Here is a 27,428-nt window from a genome sequence, read left to right as displayed (position 1 = left end):
CGTATATAACAGTTAAGCTTATCAGGTTCTTTAAGCTTAATTATTTGTTTCATCTTAAAACATTTCATAAAATGTTTCCATCAATATGATGGGCAAAACAAACAACCATCAGGTATGTTACTAGATTACATTACGACAAAAACTGATACATTCTAGATGTTAATGAATTATTAAGTATCTTTAGTGTTGATAAACTATAAAAAATCGAATGAATGAATCTTGTTTTCCTAAAATAAGTTTGTTTTTCCTTGACAAACTTTCATCGGAAATATGCGAAAAAGTGATAACGCGTTAAATTGGATTAAAAGGACTTGAAAGACAATGAGAAAAATAACGTGACGCTATATTGTGTTTCACTCACTGTTTCTGTAAGTGTCGTATATAAATCTTAAACACATATTCCATATATATAAAACCAATGTTTTCTCAGAAAGGCGTACAAAGCATAAAACATATGGTTCTAACATTATAAATATAAGTGGAATGTTACTATTATAGTTAGTTTTAAATGACCAAGTCAAAATGACCAAAATCAATGAAGATAAAAATGTCGATTACAGTTATTCTGAGGTTAATCAAAAACTAATATATCAGTTCGAAAATGGAGATGAAAGTAGCGTCAAAACAGGTATTTAATAACAAATATTTGACATTTTCTCTTATATTTATAAAATAAAAAAAAGTTTTAAATGTTTTGTTATTAACCTTTAAATGTTTAAGTAAATGTTAATTATTTATATTAAAAAATTCTGTATGGCTTGTATGGTATTCTTCAAACAACTTGGCATTCAACTCAAGAAATTCTCCAGAATATCTGGCATCCGCATATTGGATTTATGTATCAAAATCATTAAGATTTTTTGTATTTTCGTCATTATAGAGTAACTTTACCATGTCTTTAATCAATTTCTAGTTCATTTTCCTTATTTTACACAACTATTAACATTCACTATTGGCGTTTAACTGAATGTAGTTAGAGTCTCATAATATCTAAAACTCAACTAACCTAACCAAATAACTCAATGAGCCTCAAGTGAAACTAAATAACTTTGATCCATTTCTCATTATTAGTGGCGGTAAAATGTAACTTTCTTGTCAACCAACCAGCAATTCACTAATTGGCAATTCATTTCTTCATTGGTATCAGTCTTTATTTTTGTATATTGATCGAGATACTATAATTTCTCAACTATATGATGGAAGTTCTTCTAGAATTGAACTGGGCATACTTTGTTAAATATTATGGGCATCCTTTAAAACAATTAAAACACCAAACAAACAACTTTCTGTATCGTAATGGATAAATTATAATAATATAGTTCTAAAAAAACAAATGCATAACCAAAATGCGTTTCAGTTTTACTCAAATTAGGTACAATCACTTTCGTTCGATTAAACTCTCCAATAAAAAGAAATTAAATATTTTCTTCAAAATATGTGTCCTAATAACTAAGAAGGGTGAAGATAATCAATAAACATTTTTATTAACTCCGGCTTGGTGGTATATAACAAATTAAAAAATATTTTGAAAAGAAATGCTAAGAAATTAAATATATTAACAACATTTACATTATCGTTGTTCTTTCTTGAACAACATTTTTATTCGAAATAGTTGGAGGAGGACCTATCAGGTGTCTGGATGTTCAAACAATAGGTTGGTGGCTCGTGGATCGTGGATAATATTCGTTTTTTAACACATTTTATGTAAAAAAAACTTGCAACATTTCTATATTTATGCCAACAATAATCTACAAGCATTATTTCATTCAAACATACCTTGAAAGATTATCCCATACTCGTCATTAACAACTCCAGAAGTATGTGGGCAAAATCGAAAATGGAAGTGAAAAACGGATTCCTAGGAATATATTGTATTCGACCGAATGTATTACTTTGTACAAATTTAACCAGAAACTTACAAGTATCTTTTACACAAAAGACATCAAAGATCTCCAACCCCATATTCATTGTCCTTTGATCACTTAAAATAATCACATTTGTTTTAATATATTTTATTTTACATTACTAGGCCTATACATTATTTGTTGGATTTAAAACACTTGACGTTACAATGTATTAAGTTGCATCGGATATATTTATAACCAACTTCATGGTGAAGGCTTCACTTCTCAGTATGTACCATTTTGTCAAAGTGCCAAACGAAAATATCTCCAGTGCGCTGAAAATGTCTTAATTTTACCGAGTAAATCAAATTTGCGAGAAGTTTTACTTTTACTGAAATTTGAAGAAGAAGACGGCTGTAGGTCGAAGACAGGGAATATGGGTGTTGCGTGAAGCTTATGGTAGCCATGCTTCATCAATTTTAATATGTAAATACTAGCTTCAATATATTAAAAGCGCTGAATTTGTCACCGAAGATAAAGAGCGCTCTGGGTAGTAAAAGAGATGTGATTAAGATTTGAAGGTACTACTCGATGATAATCCGTGTAAAATACAAGAAGAATATGCAGAATTATTGGGAGTAACATAAGAAACCATTTGCACTAACTTGAAGAACATGGCAATTATCTAAAAGCTTGGATATTTTGAGTCGTACGAAGTGAAGCCAAGAGACATTGAAAGGCGTTTGGTCATGTGTGAAATGCCGTTTCAACAGCAATATCAGAAAACCAGTACCGATTTTTCTCAATGAAGCTGAAAAAATCCTTTAAATTAATGTATAGGCTTAAAATTTTAACATTTCATTATGTTTCATTGTTTATCCTTTTACAAATGTTAAGAGTACTACTATAAAAAAACTACTATGATATAGAAAATATGATGTTGCTATTTATAAGTTTCTTTTCAATATTATTTATTGGTTGTATCAGGATAATGTAAATTCTCAGATAGCATTGGTTCTCAATATTTTTATAAAAAAATCAAAATCATTCCGCCTTTCTTTATTCTTTATATTTAGCTTCCTTGATATTATAGCTGTCATCTAAACTCTAGTAAACATTCAAGTACCTAGTTTGAAAGTCTGATAAAAGTATTAAGGATGATAATTAAATTAATAAATATAGTATTCGTATATTAAAATATATTAAAATATATGCAAAGTATCCCAAGAACTAACATTGACTAAACTTTTTTGTGCATTTTATTGGACCTAACTTCCATTAGGTTTCAATAATCCTATATCAATAATGAAATATAAGTAATTTTAATAATTATAAGTTCTAAACATTTAAGTTATAAACGAAAATATGGAATAATCAATGAAGTAAATACATGTTTGTATATTAAAACAGAGAATATATGAATACAATAATTTTGAAATTGATACTGAACTTTAGCATGTATATCAAACCAATAACGAACGCAATTTATTTTTTACAATTATAAATATATATTAAATATTTACAATTAATTTAACTATTAATTTTTCAAAACTCAGGTTTGTAAAGTAATAATCAAAATAATTGGTCCAAAGTTCAAAGAATAATCTTATATATAAAAATGAATCGCAAAATATGTTCCTAAGCGCATAACTCAACAACGCCTGGACCAATTTGGCCAAATCTTTTTTTAAAATGTTCGTTGAAGTTCAGGGATGGTTTTTACGGCGAGAAAAATTAGAATTATTGCTGGAAAAACCCTAAAAATAGCCCTTTTTGTTTGAATTTGTTTCGTGTATCAGTTGACAATTCATCTGTCATCTGTCAAAAGTCATCTGTAACAGACAACTTTTTTTTTTTAAATTTGATATGACTTGAACTCAAATCCTTTTAATCCGTACGAATTGTTTTATTTATTTAAAATTTTTTATTTGTTTAAAATTTAATTCAAATTTTAAATAAATAAAACAATTCGTACGGCTTAAAAGGATTTGAGTTCAAGTCATATCAAATTTAAAAAAAAAAGTTGTCTGTTACAGATGACTTTTGACAGATGACAGATGAATTGTCAAGTGATACACGAAACAAATTCGTATATCGTGTTTTGTGCAGAGTGTTTAGTTAGTTAGTGTTTGTTTAGTTCGTGATTAGTGAAAAAATAATTTATATTTGATATGCCTCCTATAAGACGAAGCAATTTAGGTAGAAGAACCAGAAATGCTATAAACCAAGCTAATTACCGATCTAATCGTACTGCACAAGAACGTGACGATGGAAATGAACGTGAAAGAATTCGGATATCACAAACGCGTGAAGCGCGAGCGCGACATTCAACTAATAATCGCGCAAGTTTGAATCCAGCTGCTTTCAGTTACGATGTGTCAATTGACTACAGTAACTACCAATGTGTTGTTATTGGTTCTATGAACTTGGTTTGCTCACACTGTAAGGCATTAAAATACAAAAACGATGCCAATGGATTGTGTTGCGCAAATGGTAAAGTGAAATTGATACAATTGGATCCACCACCAGAACCATTGTACTCATTGGTTTCAGGAATAGGAACAGATTCTATACACTTTTTGACACATATTCAACAATATAACAATTGCTTTCAAATGACTTCATTTGGGGCAACAAATGCAGTTCGGGAAAATTTTATGCCAACTTTCAAGGTATGTATTATAGCAGTTACTCATAATTATTTTAGCGAACAAAATTTTCTGTCACCAAAGTTAAGATGTGTTACTAATCTTCAATTTCTTAATCATTACGAAATATATCACTTAGTCATCATATTATATGGTGATTCAGTTTCAGTGACACTTTTATTATATTTTATATTTGATAGATATTAGTTAAAACTAAATATATACTTTTTAAGATCAAATATTATTTAAGTTTGATCATTGACAATCCATTAATTTATACCACACCATAATATTTTTTTTATTTACAGATACAAGGGCAAATATATCACAGAGCAGGTTCACTGTTACCAGTGTCAGATAGCGACAACAAATTCCTGCAAATTTATTTTATGGGCAATTCACCACAAGAAATTGATCTGCGTTGTGCACATAACAATTTAGTAAAAAGGTCTATTGTAGAACAATTACAAACTTTATTTCATCAACACAATCAATTGATTATATTGTTTAAAACTGCCCTGGATCTGATGCCATCCGATAATCACAAAATTGTAATCAGAGCTAATAAAACACCTGCAGGTCAACATACAAGACGTTTTAATGCACCAACTATTGATGAAGTTGCTATCGTTGTAGTTGGAGAAAACTTGGAATCCCGTGATATTGTTTTACATCGTCGGAATTTTCAATTACAACCTATAAAGGAAACACACCGCTCATATGATGCACTGCAATATCCCATTATATTTTGGCAAGGTGAAGATGGCTACGATTTATCAATAAAAATGATAAATCCCATTACAGGTAACTAAAATATTAGTTTAGCTATGGCGATAATATCTCAGTCACTATATTATGTATTTGAATGTTATTAAAACAAAATCTGTTTACAGGTTCTGAAACCAACAAAAAAGTCAGTTCAATGAACTATTATTCATACCGCCTAATGATTCGGGAAAATGCAGATAATCACATATTGAAATGTCGGCGATTATATCACAAATATGTTGATGACATGTATGTTAAAATTGAAACGGAGAGATTAACATTCATCAGGTTGAATCAAACCAAACTCCGATCTGAAGAGTATATTCACCTTCGAGATGCGATTAATACTGATGGAAATGCACAGAATGTCGGTCGGATGACTATTCTTCCAGCAACATACATCGGAAGCCCTCGGCATATGCACGAATATGCTCAAGATGCCATGTCGTATGTTCGTCATTATGGTACAGCAGATTTGTTCATCACATTTACATTCAATCCGCAATGGATAGAAATTAAGCAGGAGTTATTACCTGGGAAATCATCCATTGATCGTCATGATATTACAGCCAGAGTCTTTAGACAAAAGTTGAAATCTTTAATGAATTTCATCGTAAAACATAATGTGTTTGGTGAGACACGCTGCTGGATGTATTCTGTGGAGTGGCAGAAACGAGGATTGCCACATGCACACATTTTGATTTGGTTGGTTGAAAAGATAAGGCCAAATGAAGTTGATGCAGTGATATCAGCTGAAATCCCTAATGTACAAGTAGATCCTGGATTGCATGAGGTAGTTATCAAAAACATGATACATGGTCCCTGTGGAACTCTTAATCAAAATTCACCGTGTATGATGGATGGTAAATGTTCAAAACGATATCCACGGACATTAATATCGGAAACAATTACTGGTAATGACGGTTATCCATTGTATCGTCGCAGATCGACAGCAGACAATGGAAAATCAACAATTGTCAAATTAAATTAACAAGATATTGAAATAGATAATCGTTGGATTGTTCCATATTCACCCATTTTATCAAAGACATTCAAAGCACACATCAACGTTGAATCTTGCCATTCAGTGAAATCGATTAAATACATTTGCAAATATGTAACCAAAGGGAGTGATATGGCTGTGATTGGAATTGGTGCAGAGAATTCTAATGATGAAGTTACCCAATACCAAATGGGCCGCTATGTCAGTAGTAATGAAGCAGTTTGGCGAATATTTTCTTTTCCTATTCATGAGAGACACCCTTCTGTTGTTCACTTAGCTGTGCATTTAGAAAATGGACAAAGAGTGTATTTTACAGCACAGAACGCAGTACAAAGAGCTGCTCAGCCACCATCTACTACATTAACCAGTTTTTTTGAGACATGCCAAAACGATGATTTCGCACAAACATTGCTATATTCTGAAATGCCAAAATATTATACCTGGAATCAATCCTCAAGGAGATTTATACGACGGAAACAAGGAAAACCAGTTCCAGGATATACAGATGTATATTCCACCGATGCGATTGGCCGGATTTATTCAGTACATCCAAGCAATGATGAATGTTTTTATTTACGACTGCTATTAGTCAATGTACGTGGCCCAACATCATTCCAACAGTTACGAACTGTTGATGGTGAATTGTGTGGATCCTACAGAGAAGCCTGTCAACGTTTGCAATTGCTTGAAAATGACGCTCATTGGGATCAAACTCTCAATGATGCTGTAATATCATCACACACTCATCAAATACGAACATTGTTTTCTATAATCATATCTACATGCTTCCCATCAAACCCAATTGATTTGTGGATGAAGTACAAAGATTATATGTGTGATGATATTTTGTATCAAATACGGAATAGAATGGGAAATCCAAATATACAAATCAGTGAAGAAATTTACAATGAAGCATTGATTTCAATTGAGGACATGTGCTTGATAATGTCAAACAAACTATTAATTCAATTAGGCCTGACCGCGCCCAATCGTCCAATGCATGACGCTTTTAACCAAGAGTTGCATCGAGAAAGACTGTATGATCTCAACGCTTTGAAAGAATAAATTCAAACAAATCTTCCACTGTTAAATGAACAACAGAAGTATGTATTTGAAACTCTTATGAAAGTAACAAATGATGAAACTGGAGGGATTTATTTCTTAGATGCACCTGGTGGTACAGGAAAAACTTTTTTTATTTCATTAATATTAGCAACAATTCGCTCACAAAATAAAATTGCACTTGCACTCGCTTCGTCGGGAATCGCAGCAACTTTGCTTGAAGGTGGTCGAACAGCCCATTCAGCACTAAAATTGCCATTAAATATGCAAAGCAATGAAACTCCAACCTGCAACGTTTCGAAGAACTCTGCAATGGCAAAGGTTTTGCAGCAATGTAAATTGATTGTTTGGGATGAATGCACGATGGCACATAAAAAATCTTTGGAGGCTTTAGACAGAACCTTAAAAGATCTACGTAGCAATAATAACCGATTTGGTGGTGCAATGATTTTATTAGCAGGAGATTTTCGTCAAACATTGCCAGTGATTCCACGATCAACGCCAGCTGATGAACTCAATGCATGTCTAAAGTCCTCCAATTTATGGAAACATGTTAAAGTACTTCATTTAAGCAAGAATATGCGTGTCGAGTTGCAAAATGACCAATCTGGAAACATATTCTCTAAACAACTCATTGACATTGGTAATGGCAAATTTCCTATAGACATGTTGACGGCTTGCTTTTGCTATGACTATAAACAAGTCCCAGGGGCAATCATTAAGTGTTTGTGGTATTAATCTAGAAAACCCATGTTTCTCACATGGTCAATTGTATGTTGCCTGTTCCCGTGTTGGAAAACCATCAGATTTGTTTATCTATGCGCCAGGTAATCAAACAAAAAACATCGTATACCACAAAGCAATATAATGATAATAATAATAATAATTATGATTCACATGATTAACAATAAAGCGATTACTTACTTTTCAATCCTTATATATGTTTTATTTAATTATTTTTTATTCACAACGCCCTATCACCAGGGTGATGGTTCTGTTCAGGAGAATTTTTTAAAATACGTAGGCACAAAAACTGCCACATTACAAATCTTTTTGACAGGACGAAGTCTGTCGGGTCAGCTAGTATATTATATAAGTCACATATCCTATCGCGTCAATCGTTAAATAACTAAAGATTTATCAATACTTTAAAATGTTTACAAATTTAATGTTAATAATTCATAAATTCCTCTACTGTTTATGTTAATTTATATATATCATATATCTTACCAGCACCCAGAATTGGAATTCGCCATTTACAAGTATTTATTTACTTTATATTGGGTTTCCTGGCCTTTGGTTTTCGCGTTACATTGTCCGTTGGAATTGTAGCTATGACTGACCCAAAAACAAGCATCAATCCTGATATTCCGGTAAGTGTTAACTCGCAAACTTGAAACAAATATCATTCATTAAATATTGTTTAGACCTATCCGGAATGGACCAACAAAAATGTGATTCTATCATCGTTCTTCTGGGGATATATCATTCCCCAACTATTCGCTGCTTGGATGGCGAAGAAATATGGACCCAAATGGTTTTTGATCGGAAGTGCTATAATACAGTCAATTTTATGTAAGCAACACGTCATTTATTTTCTTAATTACTCAGAATAATCAACATATCTTTTCAGTTATTCTGATGCCTATAACCGCAGCGTATTTCGGATCAACCGGAGTTATAGTGAGCAGGGTCTTGCAAGGATTCTCGCAGGGTTTCATAATCCCATCGTTTGCTCATTTGTTGTGTCAATGGGCTCCAATAGAGGAAAGAGCTAGATTGGGATCTACTGTTCTTGCGGGTACTTCTTCATAATGTTTCCCATCAAAGAACAATTAAAGAAATCCAAATGTTTTAGCTGGAAAATTGGGTACTGTATTCTCAATGCTGATAACAGGAGTAATATCTGCTAGTTGGTATGGTTGGCCCATGGTTTTCTACGTATTTGGGGCCTTAGGATTTCTATGGTGCTTCTTGATGGGCTTCTTGGGTTACGACAGCCCGGATAAACATCCAAATATCAGCATGGAAGAAAAGATGTACATTAAAAGAAGTTTAGGAAAGACAGAAGAGATAGAAAAGGTAATTATTGCTTTTTAAATTATTTGGGCCTATAAAAAAGTGCTGGCATTAATATCACTCCATGATATATCAATTCTGAGGTAATAGAGTATTTTTTAAATAATGTTATGTTACTAAAACTTATTTTGACAATTATAATAATAGTAAGTAATATATATCTATATATTATAACGTATTGAAATATATGCAAACCATCTCAAGAAATAACAATCACTAACATTTCTAAAATTGCATTTAATTAAATTTAATTTGAGTTGGTATGGCAAATTCCAACGACATCCAGTTAGAACAAACACTTAAGTTCAAGCACTAGTGTACTACCACCATAGTCAAGTAGAAAGTGGCATATTCAACAGAACTAATAAATCGAATTGTCAAGTAATTTGATAATGCAGGTGGAAAAGAGGAAATATTCCAATAATGACTTTTGTAGAACTTCAAGAGCTGGACATACATGTTACAGTATGACATCTAACAGGTAAATTGAAAAGTCCCCGGCCTGACACATAGATGGCGCTAATAGAATTAAATCCATATGTTTTTCAGTTAGCCCTGACCTTCAAAAGATGCGCGTATAAATTGGACAGCTGTCGAATCATTAGTTTGTGAATTATAGCATTTTGAGTGAAGCGACTTTTGTTACTATGAAAAAAAAATTGATAAAGAGGAATTTCGCCTGTTAATAAAATATTGCATTTTGAAGGGTAAAAATACGGTTGAAGCAAAAACTTGGCTTGATGTCGAGTGTCTGGACACTGCCCCAGGAAAATCTACCATTAAGGATTGATATGCTAAGTTTAGACATGGTGAAATGCGCACCGAAGACGCTGAACGTAGTGGACGCCCACAAGAAGTTGTCACTTACGAAAACATTTGAAAAATCCACAAAATGATCTTGAATCACCGTAAATTGAAACTGAATGAAATATCAGACACTCACAACGATGAGTTGATGATTTGGAGCAGTGTTTGATGATCAAGCGTAATAAACCCTAGTGTTTGCGTTGATACGTGACAATGGATGAAACATGGCTCCATCATTTCACTCCGAAGTCCAATCGGCAGTCATAGCCTAGTGGACTGCACACGATGAACCTGCTCCAAAGTGTGGAAAAACGCAATAGTAAGCTGGCAAGGTTATGGCGTCTGAATTTTGGGATGTGCATGGAATAATTTTCATTGACTAGCATGGAAAAGGAAAGGTCATCAATAGTGACTATTACATAGCGTTATTGGTCCGTTTGAAGCACGAAATCGCCGAAAAACGGTTGCATTTGAAGAAAAAGAAAACTAGGCTTCACCGAGACAACGCACCGGGTCACATGTCAATGAAAACGATGGCAAAAATCCATGAATTCGGATTCTAATTGCTTCCTCATGCACCGTATCCGCCAGATCCGTCCCCCAGCAATTATTTCGTGTTCTCAGATCTCAAAAATGCTCTTTGGGATGAAATTTTCGTTGAATTAAGTGATCGTCGAAACTGAGGCCCATTTTGAAGCAAAAGGCAAATCGTACTACAAAAATGGCATCGAAAAGTTGGATGGTCGCTATAATGAGTGTATCACCCTTGAAGGAAATTATATTGAATTAAAAAAACTAATTTTGCCAAAAGAAAATGTGTTTTACTATGTTAGGCCGGGGACTTTTCAATTAAGCTGTTATAAGTATGTTTCTCTCCAAAAACATAATGAATCTCTAATCGAATATCTCGATTTCAGACAAAATAAAAAAAAAAGACGGCCAAATAAAAAATCAGCATGCTTATCATGATTTTCCGCAGTTAAACCGATATAGTATTAGGAGTAACATTGATGATAGCGATGATGATTTGAATACGAACTGGCTTAGGATCCGAATATAATTCCTCAGTAGACCTAAATATCATTCATAATAAGGAAACAATGCACCAGATTCTTTTAATCTCCTTTAAAACACCTTTTACAGTTTGTCTATTATTTCAGCATGAAAAGACACCATGGAGAGGAATTTTAGGATCTCTCCCTGTATGGGCCCTCCTCGCAGCACAAACAGGAAATAACTACTGTTTCTGGACCCTAGTAACTCAAATCCCCACCTACATGAACTATGTCATGCACTATAATATTAAAAAAGTAATAAATTTCGATGAAGCACACAAAACCTAACCTATATGTTACACCTTATGTTTCAGAATAGTTTGCTCTCTTCCATACCATACTTAACTTTGTGGATACTAAGTTTCGTTTTTGGTATTATGTCTGACTGTTTAGTAAATAAGGGTATGTTAAAAAGGAGTTTTTCTAGGAAATTCTTCAATAGCGTCGGTAAATACCGTATCATCATTCAATATTTTAAGAAATAAAAATCATTAATATATTTTTAGGACTGCTCGTGCCAGCCGTAGCTTTAATTTGTCTTGGATACACAGAAGCTGGAAACAATACACTTGCTGTTATATTATTGATAATCGCGGTAGGTTTTAACGCAGCTTGTTTCTCTGGATTCGCAATTAACCACATGGATATATCACCAAACCACGCCAGTAGTGTAATGGGAATTTGTAATGCAGCTTCTCAAGTTGCTGGTGCTTTAGCACCTCTGATAGTCCAGGTTATAGTCACTGACGAGGTAATTTAATCCATTCTTAATATGATCTACCCAACTATTTCCTGATCACATTCTGCTTTGGGACAGACATTACTTTGATTCACGATTAAACTTACAGAGATGCAGCAATTGCAACAAGAACAATTGCAGTGGAATTTGTTTTTGTTTCTATTCTATTACAAGATTGTGTAACCCATTATGTGTACAACTTGCTGTTTTTTAAATTAATTATGTTCATTATAAATTAGTTATAAAAACACTTTAAATTATTTTGGTTTACTCTATTTTAATATTTTGTTTTAGACTAACACAATACAATGGCGTTACGTATTTTTACTATCAGCTGGGGTAAATACAATCTGTGCCCTGGCTTTTATTATCTTTGGATCTGGAAAACCTCAGCCTTGGGACAAAGAAGAGGCGAATGAAAATACGACAGAAGCGTGAAGCAATATATATGGAAACTAGTAACTTCTGTTATAATAGTAATGGAAAATATTTATTTAATTTAGTATTATAGTGTATGTTTAACTACATAATTATGCTGTGATATAAAACATGTAATTTAGTAACAAATTTAAATTACACTTAACAATAATAAGGTCCTGAAATGCTACATAACAATTTTGTACTACAAAATACGTAGACTTTATCTTTATCGGCAAAAAAAATTAAAAATATCTTTTGTGGTTTAGTTACTCTAATGAGCCCTTATGTAAATTCTTCTCATTCTTACTTTAGTTGATTTAATATTCTTTCATTTTCATATTACAGAAAATTTTGTAATTACATATGTCATGATAGAAGTTGTTGAGTGGTACATCATAATCGAGAAAATTTGTTCCCAAATTGCTAATTAAATTTGTATATAACTACTCAAAAGAGTACCTATAATAAACTTTTTGAGAATTAATGTCTTTTTTACTTATAAGTTCCTTATTATGACTATTTAAGGAAAGAACGACTTTTGTTTAAGAAACCTTTCTTGCATGTTTTGAACAAATTTTGGATAAATACAAGCTCCACCTCAAACAATGAAAAATACGTTTGGGATGTTAAACTGTATAATCAAATGTAACGGATTAGAAAGTAATGACACAAAAATGAGACAGTGGTAAAATATAGAAATTGAGAGAATGAGAGCAAGTTTGAAATTTGTTCATAAATATAAAAAAGGTGGTAAGGAGGGAAGGACTCTATAAATCTTAGTATGTTTCAAAGCCTTACGTTATATTTAACGATATATAAGCTAGTAAAATTATTAATATTAGAAAAATTGATGTTTTTATTTAAACTTACCCAAAATAGACGTCCTTAAGAGGTCCATTGAAAAGTGCCCGACCTACCATAGTAAAACACATTTTTTTGGCAAAATTAGTTTTTTTTTATATGTCGCTGTTGATTGACCTTCGTTTTTCGAGGTAGTCAATGAAAATTTCATACGCATCCCAAAATACAGATGCTATAAACTTGCCAGTGGACTGTTGCGTTTTCCCACACTTTGGAGCGGGTTCATCGTGTGAAGCTCACTCCGATGACTATCGAATGGACTTTAGAGTGAAATGATGGAGCCATGTTTCATCCACTATCACATATCGACGCAAAAACTCGGGTTGATTATCTACTTTGCACAGAGCTTTCTCGTACCCAAATATTCGTGAATGATATGAGGTACACGTTCACTAGATATTTTTAGCGTGTCTGCTATTTCATTAAATTTCAATTTACGGCCATTGAAAATCATTTTGTGGATTTTTTTATGTTTTTGTCGGTAACAACCTCTTTTGGACGTCAACTGCATTCATCGTCTTCGGTGCTCATTTCACCACGTTTAAACTTAGCATACCAATTCTTGATGGTTGATTTTCCTGGGGCAGTGTCCGGAAACTCGGCATCAAGGTAAGTTTTTGCTTTCACTGTATTTTTTCTTTTGAAAAAGCAATATATCATCAACAGGCAAAATTTCTTTTTATCCTTTTTTTTTCACAATAACAAAAGTTGTTTCACTCAAAATGCTATAATTCACAAACCAATGATCCGACAGCTCTCAAATTTATACACACATCTTTTGAGGGCTAACAAAAAAATTAATGGATTTAGTTACAGTAGCGCCATCTATGTGTCAGGCCGGGGACTTTTCAATTGACTTATATAATACCGGAAAAATACGTTTTCTTGAGGTCTGCAAAGTATTCGGATGTAAATAGAAGTAGCACTGGGCCAAATATTGAGAATACGGTGGTTGGAACAGCAGTTTGTAGCCCAATTCGATCAGTTTGGCCATAGAAAGTGCGGAGGTGTGAGCCGGTGTGTTGTCATGGTGGGGAAACACTTTTTTTTCGCCAAATGAGGCCGTTTCTTCTGCAATTTGACGTCGAATTGTCCTAATAATTTGACATAGAATAGCTCCGTGTCAGTTTTGCCCTTCTCCAGGTAATAGATATGGATCACACCTTATGAATCCTAGAAAACGGTGGCCATCACGTTTCCGGTCGATAGCACAGTCTTCGACCTCTTCGGAGCGGGTTTGCCGGGTGACGTCCATTGTTTCGACTGTTACTTGGTCTCTGGTGTATCCCACTGCATCAATGTCTTGTCAACGGTCACGAAATGATGCAAAAATCCCTTCGAATTGCGCTTAAACAGTGTCAAATGTTGCTCTGAAGTGGTCTCACGGTAGCGCTTGTGGTCCGGAGTGAGCAAACGCGGCACCCGTCCCGCCGACAGCTTTCGCATGACCCAAATTTCAAGCGGAATATAACCAATGGTCTTTTGAGATGCTTACTGTCTCAGTTATCTCGCGAACGTTCCATCGGCAGTCTGCCATTTCGAGATCGTAGATGTTTGTCATGTTATCTACACCACCTCGGCGTGGCTCCTTAAAAAACGACGTGCGATCACGCTGAATCTCGTTAAACAAATTCTTGATGGCCGCCATCGAAGGAGAAGAGTTACTGTATACAACATCCAAGCGCTTTTTGATTTCGCTGCGCAAGTTCCCTTCCAAAAACAAGAATCGAATCACCGATCGATATTGATCTGTTTCCATTTTTCTAAAATCCGAGAATACCCCCCTTCCAGACCCGGTCAAAACAAAACTACGCGCCCTATTCGGCTGAAAACAGTAGCCCTCTACGAGAATGTACTACACTATAGTAAATTTCGTTTGCGATAGTAGGCTAAGTGAGGCTAAGTACTTATCGGACCTGGAAGTCCTGGATATTGTTACAGTCTGATCTGTCGGAACAGTCGGAACTTGATATTATTATTATTATTTCTATATATGTCGTATAAATTTTGTAATATTTTTGGACAGTTGTGAAATATCAGGATTTGAAAGTGCTACTATTACTCTTGCTTTTTAACAATAGCTAAAGCAATATATATCTAAGTATCTAGCAGTTCCTATACTAAATAAATATAATAGTTCCAATAACAGTGAAACGAAGATTAAACGCATTTTCAGTGCTGTGGTTAATATAAGTTCACTTATCATATAAGTGTTAAATAGAGAGAGATTAAAGATCACTGCGTAGTCAAAAGTTATGAAATCGGACTAAGGCTATTATTTAGAATGTTAAAAGAATAGAAAAAGCCAATAATAATAAAATAAAAAACACTAATCTAAAGAACAGGTTTTTCAAAATAGTTCGACAAACAAAGAGTCTATCTCAAATAAGATTATAAAAATATAACGTATAAAATAATTGGGAATGCGGTATTTAATAGTAAAGGCCTTGACAGTATAGGTAGACGACGTATTAACATATCATGAAAATCCAATAGTCCAATAAAAATTTACATGTTTGTTGTCAAAAAGAAATGTATGCATGTCAGCTGATGACAAAAAGATTAAATAAGAACCTACCAACTAAATCCTCCTAAATACCTTGCATGATGCGTTTTGATTTAAGCGTATACACATTATATAGTTAAAAAACCCAAAAATCAATTCGTAAACAAAAAAAATCTTATCAGTAACTTCTGAACGCAATTATTCAGTTATTACGCCAGCCTCGCTTTGTTAGCTTAGATTTAAATTTAATAGGCATGGAAAACGTGAACAAATATATGTTATAATATAGTAATTTCGTTGTTGTTTGTTTTGTACCTTGTAGGATATTCAGCAGTATTTCATGTTATTGTGCAAATGAAACAGATATTATGTAAAACTGCGAGTGAGTTGACCTTGCGGATTTCTCTGATTAAAAAGTTCATTGTTGCATAATGTGTGACATTATTTGTTCAGAGCATTTGGAATAAGCATGGATAGATTTGGAAGAGCCGACATACATCTATCCATGTTGTGATCCATGTTTATCATATAGGAGACATCCATTAAATACGTGAGGCGTTTCTGATGCTCCTTATACCCTGCTAAGGTTTAATGAGATTTGGCTCGACTTCTCTGAGATACATATATACGCCATTACACGTTAAATACCAATCAGAGCAAATTACGTCAGTGCCCAATGGTGGATGGGACCAGGATGTGAGAAACTACAAAAAAGTCATTGGTTTAATTTGCCACAACCAACCAAAAGTTAAACATAAATTACTGGGAAAATAGGCCTTCAACAAAGTATTCCCGAACAAATCATATATTATAACTAATAACTGAATAAGCAAGACATTTTGGTGACTAAAAGCCAAGATGTGGATGACTTAAACGTCGTAATTCAGAATAAAATCGTTGTTACTCTGCATTTATTCAAATGTATTGACTGTAAAACAAACATATACGAAGCTACCATCTATCTAACCTAACTTAAAACTTCTTTAATTTGACTGACTGACCACCGCATAATTTAAAATTAAAGGTTGGCTAGGTAGTCATCATGTTTAACCGCCAAAAAACCAAGCACTGAAAGACGTCGTTTACCGCTAAGAAAACTGATGATCAATGTGACTCATGTGACGAAAATCAAAGGCAAGTTCCCTTATGAGGAAGTTCTCATTCCGAAGATCCCAACCTAAGTACCATCAGAATTTAAATGAATTCAATTTCCGATTGATCTTGTAATCACCATGGCAATTAAGAAATCACAAAGTCAGACCTTGAGGTTTGAATCTTGTCTTTTACGGTCTGAAGTGGCGTGGTCACATGTCGGAAAATCATCATCTTTATTTGTTCTAATAACAAAACGAAATATATCGTATATCATATGGTGATTCACTGAAGAGAACCAACCCAAGTGCAGCCCGTACAACAAAATACATAAGTTCAAAAAAGCCTTGAAGTGTGTAACCATTGAAATAATTTTATTGATATTTATTTTGTTTATATATATATATATATATATATATATATATATATATATATATAATCTTATTAAAGTAATACTGTTTAAGAAATATTATCCCATTTTCAGGTTCCTACAGCTTCACAAATACTTATTATTGAAAAATATCCCCTAGTACACTCATGGAATTCTGTACTGTAACTCCTTGTAACTACAGATACTATCAAGAATATTATAAATAACTTTACTGTTTGAAAAAAAAATACTATCATCGTTTTACCCGCAATCAAAATTCAAATGTAATCAAATACACGTATATAACGCAGTACAATTTATATGTATTGCTTGTTCGTAACAAGGAAAAAATAAGAATTTCTCAATGTGCTCTTAAATATAAAGTTATAATTGTCTTTATATAGTGGTCTGCGTTCAATTTATAAAAAATGTCATATCATAATTTTATTAACGCAAAGATAAATAAGGGGTTCTGCTACCTTGGCGAATCACTCGTGGGTTATTTTTTCAGTTAACTTCAAGTCATATACTGTATCGAATTTTCTTCGAACACTGAACACGAAAAATATTGTTTTAATTCAAATTGCTTTTTGCTAGAATCACATATTTAAATTCAAAACAATTTTCAATGGTTAAAATAAACATCTGACGAAAAATACCCTTAGAATTGATTTACCATCCATTGTGCAATTCAGATGTTGTACTTGTTGTTCGCAGACCTCTAGAGATGTTTAACACAAATGATACAATCATCCAATTATACAATTAAAAAAGAATAAAGTTTCGAAATGCAAACATAATTAAAAAATATTAATATTCTCGGTATTGTGGTATTTATATATAATTTATCTATAATTTTCAAATTTTTTAAATATGGCCGATAGTAGCAAAGGTTGTTAGGTTCTTTAAGCTTAAGTCTTTCCAAAATCAACTACAAAGTTTTGCGGAATAGATTCGAATATTTATCAACGGAATGTTGTCCCATTCTTGTACCAAAACATATCATACACATTTCTTTAATAATGTTAGATATGGAAATCTACTACACACGCTCTGCTCTAAAACTTGTCACGGTTCAATTATGTTTAGGTTCGACAGTTGTACTGGCCATATCGCTACGTAACCCACCAAGAACTGCACGATGACCTGAAAATCAAATAGATTTGCCATGTTATCCAATATATCGCATTACAACACGAAAAAAAATCTAAATCATACTAACGTGGAAGCAATACAACTACCGGATAACGCGCGGAAAATCAGAAGATTCAATATATAGAAGAAACTATAGCTTAAATTATTACAATTTTATAATTGAGGAATACATATTGATGTATTTTCTCGCACTCGTCTTGCTTGCGAATTAATCCAAGTACAATTGAAATGTAGTAATAAATTTATTTATAGTTAATATTGTACTAAGCATATCTAACATAATAAAGATGTTACCAAAAAATGTACTAGCCAGAGCAAATGTTTGATGATATTCTAATGCTCCTCAAACCTGAAAAACCGAAAATGTTTAATGGTAAGTATGGGTGCATTATCATCTTGGAATAATGACAGTGTTCAGCAGCAATATGCTACTCATAGAAAGAACTTCAACATTCAGGATGTCGAAATATTGATTCACAGTAATTCGGCCAGTGATATGAATGAGAGGACTAACTAATACCATGATATTGCCACCCAAATTATAACAGAACCTCCCCGTGCTGACTGTAGGAATCAATCAGTTTGAATCATAGGCTTCCCTTGAGGTTCTCCATACATAAACCCGGCCGTTTGTAAGAAATAATTTACACAATAGTTCATCGGACCATACCTCATTCTTCCAATCATCAAGCGTCTAGGTTTTATGATCGTTGTGCCACTTCATTAGAGGTTTCCGTTATAAAAAATTCCATAATGGCAGTCCTTCTATGAGTGTTATCTTTATGGAGCTTGCGCTGTACTGTAAAATATATTATGCACATGAGCATTTAGTCCTACTATCACTTTTGCCGGGGTGGATTTATGTTTTCTGGTCACAATCATTTTAAATGTATCTGTCTCTGTTAACTTTGGATTTAGCCCACTCTTCGCCGATGGTGTTTTTCCATATTTTGTAGTGTTGGGAACTTTCAACTGAAATTGACTATTGACTGTTTACTAATTGATTACTTTTTACTTTCGACTGTTTCAGTCGCAATTTATGGTTCGACTGATTTTATTACTTTTTACTAGTAACAGTTTCAGTCGCTATTTTCGGTCCGACTGATTTTGTTACTATTTACTATCGACTGTTTTAAACGTGTACTTTTAGTTACTATTTTTGGTCCTACTAGTTTCATTCGACTAATTCTTAACGTTCTAGCTCTGCCGTCCTAGACGCGACCTAGACAAAAATGCACCCAATTTATGCTTACATATATTTTTATGTAATGACAAATTTCACCGATCGCTTGTTGTAACAATCGCAAAACAAATCATTTAACCTATAAATGTGCTGAAATATGAACTGCAAGACTTATTATATAAACTAAGTAATACCTACGCGTAGTATTATCTACACTTATTCACAATTGTTGCTTTATCTACGCCTTGTATATATTCAATATTAATTTATTGATGAACTTTGATATAAAAACAATTTCATGATAATCACGACCAACGACTTTTAAGCCCAACGACCAATTTTCTCACATATTACTGATAATTTATAGGCATAACAGATCATCAACTATATTAATAGGTTGCATTACGGCAACAAACTGATACATTCTAGATATGAATATATTCAGAAGATCCCTGAGCAAGTATAACGTTAATATTGATAAGCTCTAAAAAATCAAATGAATGAACTTTGTTTTTATTTAAAAAAAAATTAATTTTTTTCCATGGAAAAATTTCATCGGAAATATGCGAAAAAGTGATAACGCGTCAAGTCGGATTAAGAGGACTTGAAAGAACAATGAGACAAATAACGCGACGCTATATTGTGTTTCACTTATGTATCATAGAAAGTGGCTCTTATAAATCTTAAATACATATTTCCAGCATAGACAAAACCAATGTTTTCCCACAAAGGCATACACAGCATAAGGACATATGGTTCTAGCATTATAAATATAAGTGGAATGTTACTATTATAGTTAGTTTGAACGGAAATATAACGATAACAGTAATTTTTCATTCCGTAAAATGACCAAATCCAACGAAGATAAAAATGATAATTACAGTTATACTGAGGTTAATCAAAAGCTAGTATATCAGTTCGAAAATGGAGATGAAAATTGGGTTAAAACAGGTATTTAGTAACTAATAACTGACAGTTTTTCGTATATTTTTAGCAATAACAAAAGTTTATTATTAAAGTATTTTAGTTATTAAGAATTAGGTGTTTGAATTCATTCATAGCGTTTTGTTCATGTTTTTATTAGAATATTGAATTTTCATGATTTGTTAATACGATGTCTGCTTATACTATCAAGGACTCTACTTATTAAATTCCGCATTCTCAATATTTTATAGGTTCTTTGAGATAGGTTTGTTTTGATAACATCTTTATTAGATATACTTAGTACAATCTTAATTATAAATTAATTTATTACTACATATGGACTTGGAATAATTTACAAATAATACGAGTGTGAGATAAATACATCAATATGTATACCTCAATAATGAAATTATAATAACTTTAGCTATAGTTTACACTAAAGGTATGCACTTTATATAAGTTCGTATGGTTTGGTTCGCTTCAATCTTCTGATTTCCTGCGTGCTGTCCAGCAGTTTACACTTTAGTACAATTTAGTCATTTTCTTTTATGTTTTAAGGCGAAATCTTAGATAACTTCGCAAATCCATTTGATTTCCATGTCATCGTGCAGTTCCTCGTTGGTTACGTAGTGATAGCTACTGGTAATTAATCGAATAAGTGAAGCATTTATTAGGTTGATGATCTTAATTAGTGCCCTTCCTGGAGGTTATATTAGTATTTAATGGTAATACGGTTAAAACCAGGAGCCTCTTTTGCTCTAACTTTAATTAAAGTGATAAATGGAATCTTCATTCCTTCCTGTTAATGATGCAGGGTAATGACTTAACGTCATCCATCGCATGGAGTTGAAACACCCTCTCGAGGTAATACGGAAATTTTGTAACCTTGTTCTGATTATCCAACCAGGCCCAGGTTCCAACCTCATATTTTATCAGAGGCGTTTGCATGATAGGTCCTATTAAGCTTCTGGTAGCTGTTCACACAAATATTCAGCACTAGTATTATTAGCGAGATCAGGCAGAAATTCACTCATGGAGTTATTTTTTAATTATTTAATTTCATGCCTGAGTTGGGGTGTAAGGTATTCAACTTAATTTTATTTTGTTGAGCCCTGGAGTAATGCTATTTCTTCCTCGCTCTTCTTGTCTATGATATTAATTCTAAAATTTATTTGGGACAGTTATGACCATTTAATTTCTTTTCGATTTATGGGATTTTTCACCACGCTGAATATCTGGACGATTCTTTATCTTTTAAATAAAGAATTTAAAAAAAAGAAGATTAACTATGCTAGAAATACAATTTATTATGAGGAATTATATATGCATTATTCCTCCAAGATCTTGCCTTCACGTCACTTCATGAAGTTATCCAACCAATATATGTTGAATTAGGATTCCGTTCGAAAGAAAAATCTTTTTTCTTTTCCAGAAAGACATTAAGATTTGTATTTTTGTCATTATAGAGAAATGGCGATTCTGTTTCTATTGCATAGTTTAGTAGCATCCACTGGTGATATGTTTCATTCATATCACCAGTGGATTCAAAAAGTACATAATATACAAAAGCAAGCTGATCTAACCAAATAAGGATCATAATCTATAACAAACAAACATTCTTATTAGCTGTGGTTTTTGTGGTATATAATGGATAAACGTTTTTTTGAAAGAAATAGTAAAAATATGACTATTTTTTTAATAACATTTTCATTCTAAATTGTTGTACAAAGAGCTATGATTGCATTTACAAGAAATCGATTGGGGGCTCATAAAATTAGTTACTTTAACTTTTCCCTTTTAAGAGAAACTTGGAGCATCCCTACAAATATCATCCTACAAGCCAGCAATAATTCGCAGAATTGCTTCATTCAAGCGATTTCTAAATCTGAATTTCATTAAAGAAATACATAACCAATTCTAGAAGTAGGTGGAAAAAAATTAAGTACTGATTTAAAAAATTGATTCCTAGGAAGATATTATATTATACCTTTACACGAAAAACAATTCACTCAATTTACGAATTTCCGTAGCACGTTGATGTATACAACAATTTAAAATTCTCCGAAAAAGTTATTGTGCATTTAATTGTTATTTTTAAATTTAGCAAATCAAAATACAGCAGAATATGCTACTTATCCAACTCCATATTCATTGTTCTTTAATCATATAATATAATCACTTTTATTTTAATCTTTTCCGTTCGTATTATTTCAAGATTTCGTCATATTTTGTATCTATTATTGCGAATTATTACTACTATTTATCTTACGAATATTAACAATAATGCTGTGATAATTCACAATTCACTCACAACGGTCTCCTTCCAATATAATTTCAGTTATATTCCTTGATCTACTCTATTCAAAACGCCTGAATTATAAACCACTTGCTTGTTCTCAACATATGAATAAAAAATTCAAGTCGTATCGTTCTGCCACCACTTTATTCTATATATTTAGTTTCCACAATGTTTTAGCTACTATTTAAACTCGAGTGACCGTTCAAATGCATCATTTTAATAGCTGGAAAAAGCGACAAGAATTTTCTGATGGCATTATAGTTCTTTTAATCTGTAGATAGATCAAAAACCTTCTTGTGTTATCACAAAATTATCTATAATTTTATCTTAATTCTTGATTTTCAGTACCCAAAATTGGAATTCGTCATTTGCAAGTATTCATTTACTTTATGTTGGGTTTCCTGGCCTTTGGTTTTCGCGTTACCTTATCAGTTGGAATTGTAGCTATGACTGACCCAAAAACAAGCATCAATCCTGATATTCCGGTAAGGGTTAACTCGCAAACTTGAAACTAATATCATTCATTAAATATTCTTTAGACGTATCCGGAATGGACCAACAAAAATGTAATTCTATCATCGTTCTTCTGGGGATATATCGTTCCCCAACTATTCGCTGCTTGGATGGCCAAGAAATATGGACCCAAATGGTTTTTGATCGGAAGTGCTATAATGCAGTCAGTTTTATGTAAGAAACACGTCATTTATTATCTTAATTACTCATCAATCATCATCAACATAACATTTCAGTTATTCTGATGCCTATAACCGCAGCGTATTTTGGATCAACTGGAGTTATAGTAAGCAGGATCTTGCAAGGACTTTCGCAGGGTTTCATATTCCCATCATTTGCTTATTTGTTGTGTCAATGGGTTCCAATAGAAGAAAGAGCTAGATTGGGTTCAGCCGTTTTTGCAGGTACTTCCTCACAATGTTTCCAATCGCAGAGTAATTAAAGGAACTCAAATGTTTTAGCTGGAAAATTGGGTACTGTATTCTCAATGCTGATAACAGGAGTAATATCTGCTAGTTGGTATGGTTGGCCCATGGTTTTCTACGTGTTTGGTGGCTTAGGGTTCCTATGGTGTTTTCTGATGGGTTTCTTAGGTTATGACAGTCCGGATGATCATCCAAGTATCAGCATGGAAGAAAAGAAATATATTGAAAGCAGTTTAGGCAAGACAGAAACCACAGCGAAGGTAACTATTACTGTTTAATTAATTTGGCCTTTAAATAGGTGGCAAAAATGATATGTTTCAATGTAATTTAAGAACATTTTATAGCATTTTGGTGTTTTGTGTAAATATCTTCATTAAATATACTTTTTGGGAACGTAAGTATTATAAAAAAGTGATTGATGCTCAAACGGTGGTTCATGGACCAACACCAATTAATATTTCAATCTTATTTAATGTCCATTTGACTAAGGCCTTTTTATCAGCTGTATGAAAATCAATATTTCTACAAGTGACAAACAATATAAACACTAATATATATATATATATATATATATATATATCATCTGTTGTAAATCTCCAAAATATCTAAATTTAACAATATTATCCTATATATAGCATAAAACCTATATATAGTTGGTTGTTCTATAAGTTCGCGTGTTTTATTTTTCAATATATTTCAATTATTTCTTTCCAAGAATGCTGAAGACAGTGATTAAGACGTCTGGAAAGGCCATGTTAACCGACGGTTATTGTCTTAATAGTTTGGAATTCACTCTATATTCACAAAAAAGTTACCTTGTTTTATTTATTGTTTTATATTATACTAATACTAGCATAGAATTATGTGGTAAGTATTTAAAAGTCACAGGTACTTCAATATAATGAGGTGAATATCTTCGCTGATAGAGACATTGAGGCTTCGACCATCGTTCACGATATAGTTAAGCCATAGTCATAGGGATATAAATTTAATAAAGGAACTATAAAAGTATTGACAACTGATAATTGGTAAATACAAGTATGGCAAATCTCAATGCCATCTAGTGCAAGTCAACTGCAGCAGATTTTCCGTCTCTAAAATTCTGTACGTGGGAAATACAAAATGTTCCATTAAAGACCAATCCAGCACCTTCGAACCCTACTTTTATCAATTCTTTTGGGTAGCTCAAAGAATTGGACATTGTTACAGTACGAGACCAATAAGTTTTAAATCTTTTAAATGCAATATTTATGGAACATTTTACATGTTTTTCTCTACGAACATAATGAAATGAATACCTCATGTCATTGAGACGCAGAAATCAATTGATGAAAAAATCCAGAGATGAAGTATCGGTTTAGATATACCTGTCAAATAAAAACTGAAAAAATCCCTTACAATATTCTGTGCATGAAACAGTTAACAGATCTAAAAAAAAGACATCGATCAAGACAAAAGAGAGAGATCTGGAAATAGATTAGAAAACTAATATTGTCCCATACTAGAACTGTTGCGGCTAGCTATGGGCTTATGATGATGATGGCGATATAAACATAAACTGTCTTAAGAACCGAATAATTATGTATATGTATATATTATTCTGTATATATAATGTGATTGAAGCACTTCTTCATTTCAGCATGAAAAAACGCCATGGAAAGGCATTTTAAGCTCTTTTCCTGTATGGGCACTCCTCTTAGCACAAACAGGAAACAACTACTGTTTCTGGACTTTGGTAACTCAAATCCCCACCTACATGAATTATGTTATGCACTTTAACATCAAAAAGGTAATAAATAAACTTCGAAACCCAAAACCGAAACTATATATTGTAAGTTATGTTACAGAATAGTTTGCTCTCTTCGATACCATACTTAACTTTGTGGATACTAAGTTTCGTTTTTGGTATTATTTCTGACGCTTTGGTGAACAAGGGGATCTTGAAAAGGAGTTTTTCTAGGAAATTCTTTAATAGCATCGGTTAGTATTAACTGTCTTTTAATGTTACTATATTTAAATATGGTTAATTTGGTTTTAGGATTGCTCGTGCCCGCAGTAGCTTTAATTTGTCTTGGATACACTGAAGCCGGAAATAATACGCAGGCCGTTATATTATTGATAATCGCAGTAGGATTTAACGGAGCTTGTTTCTCTGGATTCGCAATTAACCATATGGATCTGTCACCAAATCATGCCGGTAGCGTAATGGGAATATGTAATGCAGCCTCGCAAGTTGCTGGTGCTTTAGCACCTCTGATAGTCCAACTTATAGTTTCTGATGAGGTAATTTAATAGTTGCTTCATTTAATTCCTGGACACTTATTAAGTCACTGCATGTGAATACTTACTATATAATTCAGTTTACTAATATTTAATGCCACTGCCACAGAAAAGTTTCCAAAATGTGCATGCCCTTCTTGGCTAATTTCTAGACCTTAGCATAATTTCGATCTAAAGCATAGTCTTGATATCACTAGTTAATCCGCTATTTTCACTAATGATAAACCCATAGCGATAACATGATAAAAACACTCGCATTGGAATGCACATTTGCTCCATCATCAGCGAATGTGGCACCCATTAGGCATACAGTTTGTCATCATTATTAACTAACGATTAAAAGCATTAACAATAGTCTTGGTTTATATTATTATAAGTATTATTTTATTTCAGACTAATATAATACAATGGCGCTACGTATTTTTACTATCAGCTGGAGTAAATACCTTCTGTGCTTTGGCATTTATCATCTTTGGATCGGGAAAACCTCAGCCGTGGGACAAAGAAGAGTCGAATGAAGATACCACAGAAGCATGAAGCCGTTTATTTAAGAAATAGTAACTTCTGTTATATGAAGTAGTTATAAATATTTATTTAATTTTGTATTAGAGTGTATGTTTAATTACATACTTATGCTGTGATATGAAAAATGTAATTTAATGTCGAGTTTAAATTTCTCTTATGAATAATAACGTCCTTGGAAGCTATATAATAATTTTGTACTCTAAAATCCCCTCTTGTGTTATTAGATTGAGACTCTTTCTTTATGGGAAGAAAATTAGTCGTTGTTTCAGTTCTGTCATGTCAATTATTCTGATTCCCACGGTAGCTGACAATAGCTGTGATTTTGATGATACAAGAGATTTAGTAATTCAATATAGAGTAGAAAAAATTGTTGTATATATACGTACAAATAAAACGAGGTACATTATGATTCAGAGCTGAGGAAATTATTCAAAAGAATATTTTTAATAATTTGTAAAATACTTAAAAGAATATCTATAATAAAGCCTTTAAAAATTATGCTGAGATGTTCAATGAAGGAAGTACTTTAATTTAAGAAACCCTCCTTAGATTGCTTTGAAAAAATTTAAGAAAAAAACACGCTTTGATAGAATCCAACGAAATATCTTTCATATTGAGTATTGTTCCATGGTAAAAGAACGTTATTTCGCATAAACAAGTATACAACGATTAAGAAATTTTAGAATTTAATATAATGAGTTGGAAATGAGTGACAAAGAAATGAGGCAATGGCCAAATATACGAATTCAGAGAAGGACAACTAGAATGAGATTTATTCAAAAATTTGCAAAAGGTACTGAAGTGTGAAGGGCTCTAGTTAGTGTGTTTCAAAGTACTATGTTATATGACCAACATATAAAGTGAAATTCA

At 32.7% G+C, this 27,428-nt stretch overlaps 3 protein-coding genes across 3 annotated transcripts; all 3 read left to right on the top strand.

Moving 5' to 3' along the window:
- The first annotated feature begins 423 nt into the window (after positions 1–423).
- On the top strand, positions 424–12,909 carry LOC143204769 (putative inorganic phosphate cotransporter). Its single transcript, XM_076417574.1, has 9 exons — positions 424–628; positions 8,559–8,698; positions 8,753–8,900; positions 8,959–9,126; positions 9,184–9,407; positions 11,372–11,521; positions 11,581–11,713; positions 11,773–12,017; positions 12,300–12,909. Exons 1-9 carry the CDS (start codon positions 523–525, stop codon positions 12,441–12,443), a joined length of 1,458 nt encoding a protein of 485 aa, XP_076273689.1. The 5' UTR covers positions 424–522; the 3' UTR covers positions 12,444–12,909.
- On the top strand, positions 4,867–6,251 carry LOC143204772 (uncharacterized). The gene is made up of 2 exons (XM_076417580.1): positions 4,867–5,296; positions 5,386–6,251. The coding sequence occupies exons 1-2, from the start codon at positions 4,882–4,884 to the stop codon at positions 6,249–6,251; spliced, it is 1,281 nt and encodes a 426-aa protein (XP_076273695.1). The 5' UTR covers positions 4,867–4,881.
- A 7,413-nt stretch (positions 12,910–20,322) lies between the features above and the next one.
- On the top strand, positions 20,323–26,688 carry LOC143204474 (putative inorganic phosphate cotransporter). The gene is made up of 9 exons (XM_076417021.1): positions 20,323–20,543; positions 23,161–23,300; positions 23,355–23,502; positions 23,565–23,732; positions 23,790–24,013; positions 25,393–25,542; positions 25,601–25,733; positions 25,792–26,036; positions 26,427–26,688. Exons 1-9 carry the CDS (start codon positions 20,438–20,440, stop codon positions 26,568–26,570), a joined length of 1,458 nt encoding a protein of 485 aa, XP_076273136.1. The 5' UTR covers positions 20,323–20,437; the 3' UTR covers positions 26,571–26,688.
- Positions 26,689–27,428: the final 740 nt, after the last annotated feature.

This window comes from Rhynchophorus ferrugineus, unplaced genomic scaffold (genome assembly GCF_030347505.1).
Source record: "Rhynchophorus ferrugineus isolate W39M unplaced genomic scaffold, kcgeb_rfMv2 rfM11, whole genome shotgun sequence".
NCBI classification, from domain to species: domain Eukaryota; kingdom Metazoa; phylum Arthropoda; class Insecta; order Coleoptera; family Curculionidae; genus Rhynchophorus; species Rhynchophorus ferrugineus.
Note: the sequence above shows the minus strand (reverse complement) of the source record. Positions and strands in the feature narration are given on the sequence as shown.